The following is a 15,091-nucleotide window of genomic DNA, read 5'->3' on the forward strand; positions in this document are numbered from 1 at the left end:
CTGGAGGATCAGCCGTTGGGATTCACCTCTCCCCTCCGGGGGGCACTTCCCACGTCTGGCAAATGCAAGGGACGCACCGAAATGCAAATGCAAATGAGATCGATTCTCCCGCTTGGAGCGGTTTTCCGTTGGAAAACCGATGTGCCGTGTGGTACACTAACGCGCTCCATTAGATTTCGACGAGCTTTTTGGGGACGGGGAGAGGCCATCCGGTGTCGATTGGTGGTGCCGAGAAATGGTCTTTATACGGTAGTTTTGACTCGATGTAGACCTCCGAGTGTGAACGTGGGTGGTTTTCGAAGCTATGTGAACATAATGGCAGCTGGTAGGACGAGTTGTTACCAAGCGCTATGCATACAATAGTATCGTATTGCCACGCTGTTTACCACCACTTTGTTTGAAGGTGTACTGAACCGTATTGGATGTGCAAATGGTGAGCTTTCGTTTGCCAGGATTGTTTCTGTCCTTCGGTGCCGTTCGTTTGGCCGCATCATTGCCGGCATGGTAATCGATATCTCGAGACACACAGCGCGATGATAGCTGTTCGCGACCGTCACCCCCTACGAGATAATGCCCTGGTACAAATCGTGCGCCTGGCGGGTATGCAACGCACATCGAACATTACGAACACAACCGGTACCGAAGAAGTTTTCGGATCGTAAGAATGCTTTGAAGCGGCCATGCGAGATCTAAATTGCCGGTATCGTCTTTCGGACTGGAATACAATGCAAGCAAACGCGCAAAGACATTATCGTTCATGTTTCATTAACCGGCTGGTGCGATGTCAGTTGTGATGACAGTATTATTCAAGTAAGTCTCAACGTTGTTTGGTGACACTTCATCGTAGCATAATGCTGCCGTGGTACGCGCTCGTACCATACTGATGCTGCATACCTTATAATACGGGGCTCTAAATCGAACAGCATCTGTTTGTTTTGTCATGCGGACAGATGTGTTCCCTATTCAATAAGCATCAACGCAAAACGCGTTCCTATCGCTGAGTAATGTCTTAAACTATCCATTAACCTTACCACATGGACACACAGCTGCTTGCTAGCCGTGCCGCGCCGTGTAGAACGATAGAACAGTTTGATTAAATATCTTCCACCACTAATGCAACGCTACAGCACCTAAACAATGGTGCATCCAATGGTGCGCTGTGAATCCCTTATACACCCACACGGCATTTTCGAAGATGCCGCGGGCTTTTCCTTTTCACCTAAACTTTATCTCACTTTTGATGTCTTTCAATCGTAATGCGTTATTTTACAATGCGAAATAATAGATTAACCTACGCGCTAGGACAAAAGCTATTCAATGTTCGCCGGTTCTGAGGCGTATCTGTGCGTGATGCCTTGTGAGGATTGTTTTATCTACAATTACTACTAGTGCACTACTAATCTCTACTGCTTGTGTTTGCTGGAGCTCGCAGCTCGCCGTCCACCGCACATAGGAATTGACAGTCTTGAGTTTGTATCATGTTGTTGGTGTATGGTTTTCCGTTCTCATGCACCACGGCAAGCGATCCAGTCAGCAGGTTATGCAGCATAATCGCTTCCAGAGTGGTCGCTTCCGTTTGCTATATTCCTGTGATTGCAGTGCGTCCCAGATGGCTGTATCGAATACCTCCTTTATGTGTTCCTAAAAGAAGAAGAAGAAGGAAAAATCCCAATATATTAGTTGGAGTCCTTTTTCTTTGCTCATAAAGAATACATTATTCTACTGTAACAATTAAGATATCTTCCCACAATACACGCTTCCCTTCCTGGTTAGATGATTAAATTAGTTTTTGTCATGTTTGGCCAACATGGGTTACTTTCGTCAGCTATTACGCTTGTTGAAAGAATAACTAAATAAACGATAAGTTAGCTGACAGCACATGCAAACAAGCACACAAACATTCACTCGGACCACCTGCAACATCTCTCACAGTTTCCTATTCGTGCAGAACCAACCCGTGCCACAGCATTAACAGCACACGAAACCATCTCACACCCATGGTCCATAATCCCCAACGGTTTCCTTCCCCAAAAACATCGTCCGGTTAAGCTGGCCTAACTGTTTTCGAATGTCAGCAGGTCGTTGCTTGTGTTGCGTTTCCCAACCACCATCCGGCAACCTCGTTCCCGCGGCGGGAATGGCTACGGGGCAGAACACACGAGTGTCTGCTTGTTCGTTGTAATCGTGGACCATTGGACGTATGCTTTCGTTGACAACTTGTTTTATTGCCGCTTGGCCAGTTCACGGTACACGATGGGTCAATCTGGTCGAAGACGGCCCAAACTCGTGGAACCTTGAACAGGTGGTAGGGGCACATAAGCAACACAGCATGTCAGGAAGAAGACAAAAAAAACCCTTAAACGGTACAAAACAGCCGTGAAACAAACAGTTCGTCCGTGAAGGATGACCTTACCGTAAAACACAGTACAAAAATCCCACCAGCAGAGTTCATTACGCTCCGACGCAGGGCTACAAACGGACGCGGAAATCGAAAGGCACGTATCCAAAACAAGATGAAGAGATGGTGGGAGAAAAGCTACAACCGGTTAGTGGAGCTAATATGTCGCTAGAAAACTTTGTAGCACGTGTGCGCAAACATATCGGCAAGTTTGCTGACGAAGGACTTTGTGTACTTCGTGGCACAGCGAGATTTATTCGTTAATTAATAGTTTGGAATTTGAGTGAAGTTTAGTAATGAGTTGCAAGACAAGAAGGACACTTCTTAATACAACGCAAATTGAAACTGGACTGTTAAGCTCGTATACTTTTAGATTTTAATATTTCAAGGAGTTTTTGATTAAATCAATTTTAACATCAGAACTAGTTTTAAGGCACCGAAATTAATGTAAAATAATCTTATTCATCTCTTCTTTTGCAGCTGCTCATTCTAACCCCTAGGATGATATCAACCATTATGAAATAATCCTCTATAATTACCTTCTTATGTGACGATGTTTCAATGTACTTTGCGCCTATCTTTCGGGCAAAGTCCCAAGCAGATGAGAACAGGATTGGTTTCTGTCCCTGTGCCTGAAATGAAGCGAAAAGAAAAAAAATCGCGTTACAGAGACCAGATGCTTCATTCACCGTCGACACCTTTTCACCGCCACTTCCATCCATTACCTGCAGCTTGCTGATCGTTTTCTGATCGTTCCGTAGATCCGATTGGGTGCCGACAAGCACCACCGAGACACCCTTCAGCTTGCTGATTTCCGGCTGCCATTTGGTGGCCAGAGACCGGAAACTGTCCGGCTGGACGACGGAGAAGCAAAGCAGAATAACGTCAGAACCGGGATAGCAAAGCTGCCGCAGTGTATCGAGCGCATCCTGTCCCGCTGTATCGCACAGCGTCACACCGATCGGTCGTCCATCTACGCTAACGTCCACTGGAAGAAGTGAAAGAAAAACAGAGATTTTGTGGTTCGTTTTAGAATAATGCAAAACATAAGCTCATCAATTCAAGATCTTATTCATAGCTGGAAAGCTCCAACAAGTACCTGGCGAAACGAAGCAAGAAGCAGAATACAAGAAGGACCATACTATTACGTACGAAACCCTTCTCTAGGGACAGATTTTTTCACCACAAAAATATGTCTAGTAGCCTCTTCTCAAGTAGCGAAAATGTTGGTCTGGGCTCAAGTGGTTGTTGCTGCATCCCCAAAAGGACTGTTAGTAGCTGTCAAGTAGTTTCTTTTTTTCTGACAATTTCGTCCGATGAAATTGTTGGAAGAGAAAAACAAAAACACCTAGCAATGACTTTTAGTTTATTAAGTTAAAGCAAAAGGCCTAACTTAGTTGCTAGTGTCGGTGTCTTTTACCATGGGAAGCGAAATGATCGCCACAAAATCTTACTAACTTCTCCAAACAAAAAAAAAACGAACATATTATAAGATTTGTGACGTGAAATTTTTCCCCCGCAATCAATGTCGACCGTTGTCGCCGTGTTGTATCAAGTATAAAATTTATTTCCTATTACCGAAACGGTCATAAAATAAACGACACATTGTACCGCATTGGTTTGTACTCCTACGCAGCACGCTAGACAACCGACATGGTGAGAAAAGATGCATTCGAAATGGTAAAAGAAAAAAAAAACATCCACATTCTCAGCATCATCAACCTCATTTTATCCTTCAACCTAACACATGTCTTATCACACAAAGCACACAAAACCCGATCCAGAGCTTGAACGGTAAGAGAGACAAAAAAAACTAAACTTTAAATCCATATTTTAATCTAAATAATGACCCCCAATCGAACGGGAAGGCCGACAGCGGGAAAGTCATTTTCGAACTTCTCATCATCGGACGGACAGCGAACAGAATGGCCGATGGCCTTTGGCCACATTGATGAGTTCCCGGAAGGAGCAAAAGGGTCTTCGCATTTGACACAGGTGGCGCGCATCGTTTTGAGATTTTTGGGTTTACGGGATGTTCGATAATTTTGTTTTTTTGTGTGTGTGTGTATGCTATGTTCATCCCACTATCGCCGTGTTTGCTTTCCTCTTTACGTGCTGCATTTAATGAAACCGTTGTCAGATGGGAATCGATTAGAGAGCTGTGAGTTTTTTCGTTACCGGAGCTGGAATGAAGTCGTGACAATGAAGATGAGATCGGGAGATTTTTTTTGCTTCTCTTCTATCGTTGATAACTTTTACGATACGAACGAAATGGGTTTTTGGTGCTGTGAAAAAAAAAATCTTCATTGCGATTGATTCAAGGAGAAGGAAAAACAAGTTTGGAGAAGAAAAAACAGACAATCATTTGTTGGTAGGGAACTAACGTTATGCTTAGTGAAGTTTACAATATGTTAAGCTTATTTTTAAAATTCAAATATGAAGCTTTTTTTTTGCTTGGAAAGTTTTCTCTTGTCAGAATCACAGGAAATAAAATGAAGTTCGTATAAAATGCTTATGATTGTAAATTTAATGTTTTACTTAATATATTTTCTTAAATATAATATTATTTTCTATATTTCTATATTTTCCTAAATATAATATTATAATTATCAGTATAATTATAATTAATCACCACCGGGCCGCCGGTGCATGTGGAAAACGGCGCCCGTCCACACGGCAGAACTAGGTTCAAATCCCATCCGGACCGTCTCCCCGTAGCAAAGACTGACTATCCTGCTACGTGGTAAAATAAGTCTTGATACGGCCAGGCCGTTCTTACCGAGAAAAAAAATTTTTATCATTATCTGTTGCATTCAAAGAAATCTTACAAAATTTAACCTATTTCATATACTAAACTGATTTTTTAAATAAAAAATAAAAAATATTAAACTATTTTTCCAAATAATCGATCCATTCGAAGCAGTTCGCTTTCGGCTCGACATTACCTTGGGCTTTAAAAAAAGGGTTAGAATGAAATTAAAGAACACAACAAAACACATGAAAAACGGCTGAGCAAGATAAGCTCGGTTTCTCCACTGTGTCATGGCCACACGATTTAAAACCACAGCTGTATGCACCGAAGGACGCGTAGGTGGTCGATTAAGCAAATGGATCGTCTAACACCCGGCCACCGTGGTGAGTCAGACAATCAGGCATTCTTGCCTGGTGAGAACTTTTAGGCAGAACCGGTTCCAAAACGTGCAAACTCATACTTGCCAGCTGAATGTTGTTTCTTTTTTTCTATATCCCAATATAAGAAAAAAAACCCATCCACGATCCACGAAGACGAAGATATCTTAATTATGAACATTTTCTACGTTATCGAATCGGTCATCCGTTGACAGACTTCCTCACCTTCGGGGCAGATTGCAGTTTGCAGCCGGCAACCCGAAACTATCTGAACTCGAATGACCTCAGAAGAGACTCTTTTTTCTTTCTTCTACATCATTCTTCCATAAACTGTGCTGCACAAACAACTCGTGGGACCTGGTTCAGAAACGTCAGGATGCACTTCGAAATCGATTTTGCATCGTTCAGGTTGCATCATCCCAGCAGCAGCAACAGCAGCAACATGGTCAACGGTTTGTGGATGATATCAATGCAATTACCGCTCGTGCCTCTGGGTGCCTCTGGGTTCTTGGGGGTGAAGGGATGGAGGTCGGGGTTTCGTTCAGCTATCCACTATATTTCACCACAACACAGCACAGTGCGTCTGTGTCTTGTGACTGCACCACCACTTGCACTCGAGTGCTCTCGAGTGACGTTTCGAGTGACCTGCATTTCGCATTTGCGTTCGGGGTCAGCTTCACCGATTGCATTGAAATAGATATTGAATTATTTCGCTCGAGCATCGACTCGTTACGGTGAGCTGTGGTTGCATTTTGGGGGGCATGAGATACACCAACACAGCACTGACTCTCCCTCTCTCTCTCTCTCCCCCTTACGTTCGTTTCGGTCTTTGTTGTTCGAAACGAAAGGAGCGAAAATGCTTACGCCCTTCGACGCTGCTGTGTATCAATATATACAGTGAATGAAAAATTGGAAAACCCGATACACCCAGCCCAGTACCGGGCGGACCCAGTCGGTGAAGATACAATTTCGATCGACACTCATTTGCATAAACGGGTGCAACCGGGCAGGTTGATTGACGGAAGAATATTATCGTTCAGTGGTGACGGAAGTTTTGCACGCAGGCAACCGGCAGATACGGTTTATGTAAGCAAATCTTTTCAAGGGCCATAACGCACAACGATATTTTAAGTGCAATCTACTGCGAGTGTTGTTGAAATGCTACGGGAACTTGATATTCATAACCGTTCGTAACCGCTTGTTGTAATTTTTGTGCTATTTTTGCTGTCTTGTTAATTGTTCCAGTGTGAAGTAGTTTACATTAACGGTTGATGTTAAAGTTGAGAATTTCAGTATCGTTTTACTATGGATAGCTATTGAACAATTATTATTTGTTAATTTATTAATTACTTATGTTAGCAAAATTCATTTTCAAGTAAATAGAAAAATGGTACGATTACCCTTAGGTCTTCTCCCAAATGCATGCATTTAAAATTGGTTTTAGACAAAGAAAAAATATTGCTTTAAAATTACTTTTCTTCTTATTTTACGTGTAAGCCGTTATATGACAAAAATGTGTCCCTTCAATCTATATCGAAGACTACACGTAGCATATAAAGAGTAAAGCAAACATTACTTTTTTAACTTGTTTACTCTTCCTGTTTGTGATCGTATCATCATTTGCACCTTAAAAAGCCCATGATAGCGACAGCCCACCGAGAATTGTTAACAGTTGCCCAGTAACCCAGATGGTGGTCCGCTTCGAAGATGGAGTCCAAACCAGACCGGTGTGGGACATGTTTGTTTACCACCGCACTTCACAGGAAAACAGCTGGTTTGATTCTCACAGGACTTTTGCTGCGTACGGCAGCTCCTTTCATTAACAGCCTTGAGAATGATCCATAGAAGTGGGAAGCGTGTTTTTCCGACATGGCCGGCATGGAACCAGTGGAAGTCATCCTATTGACAACCATCTTACCAACCAACGCTACGTGTAAGTCAAGGCAAATGCTTTTTAATCTTCAAAATATAAACATCCACCTACCGTTGTGGTGGCCACAACAAACAATCAAGTTCAGCATCAATAACAACAAAAATCTATACCACACGGAATGGACTGGTGACCGTTAGAAAATGGAGACCACCAGTCAAGCGCAACATAAAAGGAACGTTTCAATTACTGACAGCCCAGAATGGCCGTAACATCGTAACAAACAAACACAGCAGGTGGGAGAGAGAGATGGTGGCTCCATACTGGAGCAATCTGGCTACTGACCACTAAACGCCATTACACCGTCTCCATCCTATCCCATCCTGTTGACGGTTTACCTGACGTTCTCGGAAGGACCCAACATTCCCATCGTCGGTGATCCATCGGTTTGTGACGGCAGCAGGCAGCATTTTCTTGCCGTTGTGTGTTTTGTTTTTCTGCTGTCTGTATTCTGCATGTTGTTTGCAGACTTTTTTTTATCCCAATGCTTGATATTAGGCTGGCTGGTGTCTTATCGATATCGGTGAGCCCGTGTAACGTGACGTGGGTAGAAAATGAGCACGCTTGCAACGTTCAGATAATATCGTCCGATAAGCGCGTAGTCAAAGAAGGGATGATACCGTTCCGATCCGAACACGAAACCATCTAACCATCCATCCGTCTATCTATCACACGAAACGACCACAAGCGCAAAGTGTCTTTTTTTGTTGGGATTTTTATTTGTTTTACACCTTCTGGAGAAGCTGTTTGTTTCCGGAATCATTTCACTCGAAGCGGCGGTGGCTTCATTTTATTTCACCATTTACGTCCACTCCTCCAGGTGTCTTTTTCCCGTTTTTGCGAAATCTGCTTCCTGCCAGATCAATTTAGAAGGAGCAAAAACACGAATGGAACTCAATAAATCTTGATAATTTCCCAAAAACTTTCATCCACACAAAACCACACTCGCAGGATGAATCACAACGCAAAACTCTGAAGAGTGCGAGAGACGTGTAAGAACCGATTAACTCAACCTTTCTGTACCACGGTAACGGACGGAAAAAGGGGGGCAAAAATGACAAAAAAAACTGAAACACAGCACACAAAATCACCGACAACCTGTCCCAGTGCCATGACGCCATCGAGATCCGCTCAAAGATGATGTAACGCACGTTGATTTATTTACCATTTTGGTAAATTTTTGATGATTTTTGTTTTCAATTTATTTCACACTGTTTGCATTTCATTTGATCGGGCTGCACCATATTTCACCGTATCACGGCGTACGTGATGGTGAATTAAATTTACATTTACGTGGAAGGTTTCGTTCACGGTGTTTCCGTTTCCTTTTTTCTTCCCTATATGCGGCACAATCGGATGCGATACACTGAAGGTACGAGGTAGAAATCTATCAAGAATGAAGCTTTCAATATCGTGCCTTGTCTTTGACACATCTTAACCGAGAATGTGGTGGCTTAGGCTACACACACTCTTTACGATCAGTGTTAGGTGACTTTGGAGCATGTTGGAAAAGATGAATTTTACCGGCCTTAAAAAATGATTTCTCTACGCTGATATCGCATCTTGTTTTAATATCCATTAAATCATTATATTATGCTGTTTTATGATTATTTACACCACCCATATAATATTTAATTTCTTGTTGTTGACTTCAGGATTGAATGCCTCTTGCAGTTTTGTGTTAAGTTTTCCAAAACTTTATTCATAAAACTTCCAAAACTCCATAACTAGTATTTGTTATGTAGCAATATTTGAAAGGCTAAAAAAATATTTTTTAGTATTTAGTAATATTTTTTTTAGTTATTTAACAAAATGTATATGAAATAGATTATCATGCCGAATCCGGTTTGCAATCGTGTGTAACCTACCATAATAAATGGCAGATTGTAGATTGTAGTCAGAAAGCAGTCGCTTTTTTCATGTTTTTCACTGAACTGACAAATTTGAAAATCCACGTGAAATTTATCAATATTTTAAAGATGTTTGACAACGGCAAGCGAAAAAGGACGCTTAGCTGAAGAATTCGATATCTTTGATAAATTTCTTATCTTTGATTTCTTATTAAAAAAACCAAAAAAAAATCTAAAGTATTGACGAATTTATTCAAGCACAAAATTGCATAAAGCTATTGCACATCGCTTATAGTAAAGCATAACCACTATTACCATGTACACATTTATGTTGCAATCTATGGTTTCGAACGTTTAAAAACTAACTATCCTATAACTTGCTTTACGGTGCACACAGTTTTCCAATTCCAGCACAGCATTGTACCGCAACGAACCGTTTGCCAGGCAGCTGCGAATTCCAATCCACCAGAGCTGCTCAAGGTCCTATCCAGCACTTCAAACCACGATAGTATGGCAACTGGCGAGTCACCATTCCGCCACCTTGGAATCACGTTTCGCTGCGGTTTCGGAAATTGTTTGGTGAAGAATTTTCCACCAGCATATATCACGTTTCGGTGGCGTTATCGCTGGTGAACCCGTGCCGGCCCGTGCCGAAGTGTCAAGAAGCAACAAGAACCCCGGGAACACGTCCAGCCTGCGTACGGGTGTGTGTCTGTGTGTATACGTTTGTGGTGCTTTCGAAAGGAATCAAATCAAACCAGCGAACCGAGCGTGTCGGATTCGGGTTCTGCTGCTATATTAACCCGCTGATAGTCTGTACCAGCTTATCATAGTACACGCAGCATTTGTGCAAACAGTGCCAGAATCCTCCTGGATACTATATTCTGATCAAATATTTGCTGCTACCTTACACGCCTCGAGGGCGCTTGGAAAAGTTGTACCCTGGCTGTACACGTGTAACGCTTGAAGAAACTTTATTTTTTCCACCCCCCTAAAAACAATATGTAAGCCATCTTCGTTACGTTACGGTCCTTTACAAACTAAACGTCCACTTTTTTTTCGTTCCACTTCAGGCGTGCTGGTTGATAACGAAACAAACTGCAAACAGCATCGACGGCCGGTGGCACAATTATCCTTAATTCTGGCGTAATACGAAGTCACATCCTTTCCGGTATGGCTGGTACGTAGCTTCACAGAACGTTTATTGGTTCGAATTGTGAAGAAACATTCCCGACATACCGGACACAATCCGTACAGCAGCTGCTAAGATCCTGGCCCAAGCGCATACCGACGTTCGCATGGTCTCGGTGGTGGTGAAGGCAATCAAAATCGAAAGCACACTGGAGCGCTCTGTGTATGTGTGTGAAGAGTACAGTTGCCAGCAACTATGTGTGCCTTTCATCTCGACATTCTTGGCAAAGTATTGCAAATGAATGGTAGAGTGTGGAGTCCTCGGTAAGCTGGTTCCGCTTCGATGGATTGAAACTTGTGCCCAAGGCAATGCAAGAACCCATCAAAGAAATGTTCTATATTAATTTGCTTCAGATTGCAGGTTGTTTTTTTTCTGCACTAGAAGAACGGTGTCTAATGGCTTTTGAAGGATGATTATTTTAAATATTATTTTCGAAGTAATATAAGTAAAGTAGGGTATTGTACAGTACACTTGGTCTAGGTAATGAATATTCATTCGTTTGATTTGCTTTCTTACATTTGAATGATTTTGTTTCTGATAATCTGAGGGTTTTGCCTCTAATCTCTAATAGCTGGCTATCTCTGAAGATTAAAGAGTCAAAGTAAAAAAGGAGCCTTTTTTCAATTATCATAAGTTTTAATGTTTAGAAACATCTTCTACCCTTCGAGTTGATTATCATTTTTTATGTACTAGGTCTCTTATGTTTTAATTTTTTTAAACGTCAAAGAGTAATTATACAAAAAAGATAAAATGTCTCACATATCACTACATATTTCGCTTCATCTTGAAAAATGAAATGTAGAAAAAATAAAAAAAAATTACCTTGCCATTTCGAGAATTCAGCAAAATAATTCAAAATTTATTATCTTAAGAAATCTGTTTTTTAAAGTTATTTGAAAAAAACATTATACGAGCTAGAAGCGAGATTTCTATCGAAAGAACATCGAAATAAAAATCGTTTTTCAGTCAACAAAAGCCTTAAACATCAAACCATTATTCCTAATCCTTGGCCTTCAAGCATTTCTTGCGAATTAATATAATCAAAAAAAGGCGAGTTACAAACGAACCCAATGTTCGTACTTGAGAATTTCGCATTCACTCAATTATCAATATGTAGATGCAAAAAGCAACAAAAAAAAACAACCATCACAAAGAACATATTCTCAATAAAAACGAGAATACAAAAACACAAAACAAATAACCACAAGCAAGCGCAAAAACCGTTCACCCACCAGTTTGATGGTTCCCCAACCCCTCGGGGGGATGGGAGATGTTTAGCAAGGATGCGTTAATTAAACTAACATCGCCGTGAAACAGCGTCATAAAAAAGCAACCAACAGAAACATGGAATTTACATTGTTGAAACGGCCCCGTTACACAACGCAGGAACGGTTGTGATGATGGTTGAAGATTATTGTAACGCCCTACACACGCCGATGTGGCGTTGATGGCGATGACGATGATGCCGATGAACAAGGCTTTAACCAGCAACGATGGTACGGTAACGGATGCCTTTCGTAGGCCGGGTCTGTTGCATGTAATAAAGTAAACGGCTTGACAAAAAAAAAGTGAAATAGTGAAAAATATTACTACATACAAAACACACCTGCGTTGTATGGGGGGCCCTCTGCTTTGGGGCTGATGTTGAAAAGCGACCATGCGGCACACCTACGGCACAAAATGTGCAATGGATGCAGTATGAATATTTATACAGCACGAACCTGATACGCCACCGAACACACACACACATGCATTTCTCCACACCTGTCCACATGCATCCACAGCGTAATGGGAACATCAACGAAAGCGTGTGTGGGTTCATAACCACCGCCAAAGGAGACATTGTGGCGCTCAGTTCAATGTGCCGGTCCCGATCGAACCGAGCGAAATGAAACGTGTGTAAAATATGAAAGCCGAAAAAAAACTACAACATGAACAAAAAAATAAAACACTCTACGGCGCCACCCAGAAAAAAGGATCTTCGACAAAGCAAATGAAAAAATAAAAAAAGGAATGATCAGCGATCGATGGGTTGGAACAATAACACAAGCGTAATAACCATGGGTAAACAGAAAAGCAAAAACGGAAATGGAGAAAACTCATTTTTGAAATTAAAAATTTACGCTCATGTCGGGGCCAATTCGCTTGCCAGGCACAACTGAGGTGACATCGATTGATCTCCAACGGCATTCAATAAATTGCACTTTTTAATCCTCCGTTTTTTCCCGTCCATCCGTTCCTCACCGTTCCGCAATATTGTGCGCCTTTCCTTTACAAGAAAAACGAATGAATAACCAACACAAAAAAGCTCTCTCACACATAAGCACACGCACGTACTACAGGATTGGTGCGAAATGATCGACATTTATTATTATAATTGCGACCTGAAAACGTTTACAAAAAGGTCACCGCGGTGGGACACAACACAACCCCTCCCGGATGGCATTAAACCCATGTAAAATGGTAACGATTGTGCAAAATGTGACAGATGTCAAAAAGCTTACACAACTTTATGTTTTATCACCCCGTTAACCGTTCCGATGCTTGGAAGGGAAAAGGATGCAAATATTTCAATGAAAGGGTTTTTATTCCAAAAGAAAAGTAAAAATAACAAGATGGTGTAATAAACTGTCAGAAAATAAATTGTTTTTGAGTTTTTTGTTTTGTTTTTGAGAGTTTCTCTTTTTCTGAGCATGAAGTTCACAAGCAATGGCACAAGTGGAATTGTGAGCAATTGAAATCACGGTTATCCATTGCGAAAATACAAACTTACGTTTCGGGATGGTCAGAAAGTTGGGAAAAAAATTATACGAAATTTGTTTTATTTCCCTTATCTACGGCAGACTCAACCTACTATCCATGGTTTGCTCCGTAGCCGAACCGATTTAAATTTAGGCGGATTTGCTTTTTGCTTCCACTCGACTAAAACGAATGTTCTGCTCACAGTAAGTTCACAGCAGACTCCGACCTCCAGTGGATGGTACGATAAAGTGCAATGAATTCTTTCCATCCACTTTCCGCTTTTCCACACTTTTCCACTCATCGCAAACTTCCGGGTACAGCGTCCCAAAAAGGCGACAGAACAAGATGTCCTGTTCTGCCGTTCCGTGTTGCATCGTCTGAACGGGACAACAAAACAAAATGAAGAGATAGAAAAGTTAACCCAACCACTCGCTGGTAGCGAGAGTTTTGTGATTTAAGGACCGGTGGCTTTTGTTATCCTTCCTCAGGCTTTCCGTTTTTTCCTCCCGTATTAACACCCGGCCACCGGGTCCTGGTACAGGATGAGTAATTTCCATTCATGATGCCCGGCTGCCTACGGGCGTTGTCCACTTCCGGCATGTAAACCCCCCCTCGGACAGAAGGATCGTGATGACCATTATGTTCGCTTTACCGTTGCGCTCCGGCCGCGTCACTTGCTTCCGTTTGGGCGTGTAAATAGTTTCCGGCACCCGGGATAATCACACAGTCACAGGGTAGTGGCACACAGGCAGTAAATTTACACCCGAATGAAGCGGACAATCGGCATACGTTTGGTTTATCCGTTAAAAAGCTAAAGGTTTACAGGCTTGAAGGTGTAGCGGAATGTTATGTTGGAATGGATGAGTGTTGAGGATTGGAAAAGGGGTCCCCCATATAGGAAGTTGAACTTATGTAACACACATTTGTGCATGCTTCAATAAATCAATCAGCAAAATGTTTCATTGCATCTCATCCATGGGTGAGATGACGCATGTGACTACCATGTGTGTAAGATGTCATTTGCAGGAAGGGATTTAATCATTATCGATGCATGGTAATAAAAGTTTCTGAGCTCCTGAATTCCTGAGATTTGTGAGAAAGCTGTACCATATGCAATCTACACCAGACAATCTATGTCACATGACAGAGGAATGAATGCAACATTAGTAGCTCATGGAATTGATTCTTTAGGATCTTTTTTATTTATTTTTTTGTTGAGACCTTCTCATTGAATCTGAAACTGATGAATGTTTAGTAACTTACCATTGTACTTGTCGAATGCCGTCGGTACGTATTCGTGTGTGAAGCGATCCTGGATGTAGGAGAGTATTAGGTTGGTTTTACCGACGGCCCCATCACCCACGAGGACACACTTCACGTTCGGCGGTATGTTCACTTCGGACGTTCGTTTTTCAGGCTTTTGTTTCGATTTTTCTTTTTTGTCTGCAAAGAAAGAGAATGTTTAAGAAAATCAGATTTCTATTTTACACGATTAGTTTTCCATTCTTCAGAAGAATCAGAATTTTGTAGATGATTAGCGTAGTGCAGATTGAGGCACAAATTGAGTCACGATGTCTGACATTTTTATTTTTGATTTTAGATCAAAGTTCTTCACTGTTGTGGACATATCGTTCGTAAACAAAATGATGCAACGGTCAAATGTTCATAGTATAAAGGCAACTAGTATATATCGACTACTGACATGTTGGTAAACAACCGCGTGTATGGATAAACGCTTGATAGTTCAGACTATTTTGTCGCTCTTTTAGAGCATACGTTACAGGTTCGTACCTTGATTGGACGTGGATTTTATTTTTAAACGAAAACAGAAACATTTAGCAATAGAAAAA

At 41.6% G+C, this 15,091-nt stretch overlaps 1 protein-coding gene across 3 annotated transcripts in view; it reads right to left on the minus strand.

The window, feature by feature from the left end:
• Positions 1-744: 744 nt before the first annotated feature.
• Positions 745-15,091, minus strand: part of LOC125775221 (uncharacterized) — a 39,175-nt gene continuing 24,828 nt past the window's right edge. For all 3 annotated transcript variants that reach the window (XM_049445819.1, XM_049445818.1, XM_049445817.1), the window contains 4 exons: positions 14,505-14,684; positions 3,124-3,386; positions 2,938-3,030; positions 745-1,641 (listed from right to left, as the gene is read on the minus strand). In XM_049445819.1, coding sequence (XP_049301776.1) covers positions 1,531-1,641; positions 2,938-3,030; positions 3,124-3,386; positions 14,505-14,684 — 647 coding nt within the window. In that variant the 3' untranslated portion in view covers positions 745-1,530. The remainder of the gene's footprint in view (positions 1,642-2,937; positions 3,031-3,123; positions 3,387-14,504; positions 14,685-15,091) is intronic.

Source organism: Anopheles funestus, chromosome 2RL, assembly GCF_943734845.2.
Source record: "Anopheles funestus chromosome 2RL, idAnoFuneDA-416_04, whole genome shotgun sequence".
NCBI classification, from domain to species: Eukaryota; Metazoa; Arthropoda; class Insecta; order Diptera; family Culicidae; genus Anopheles; species Anopheles funestus.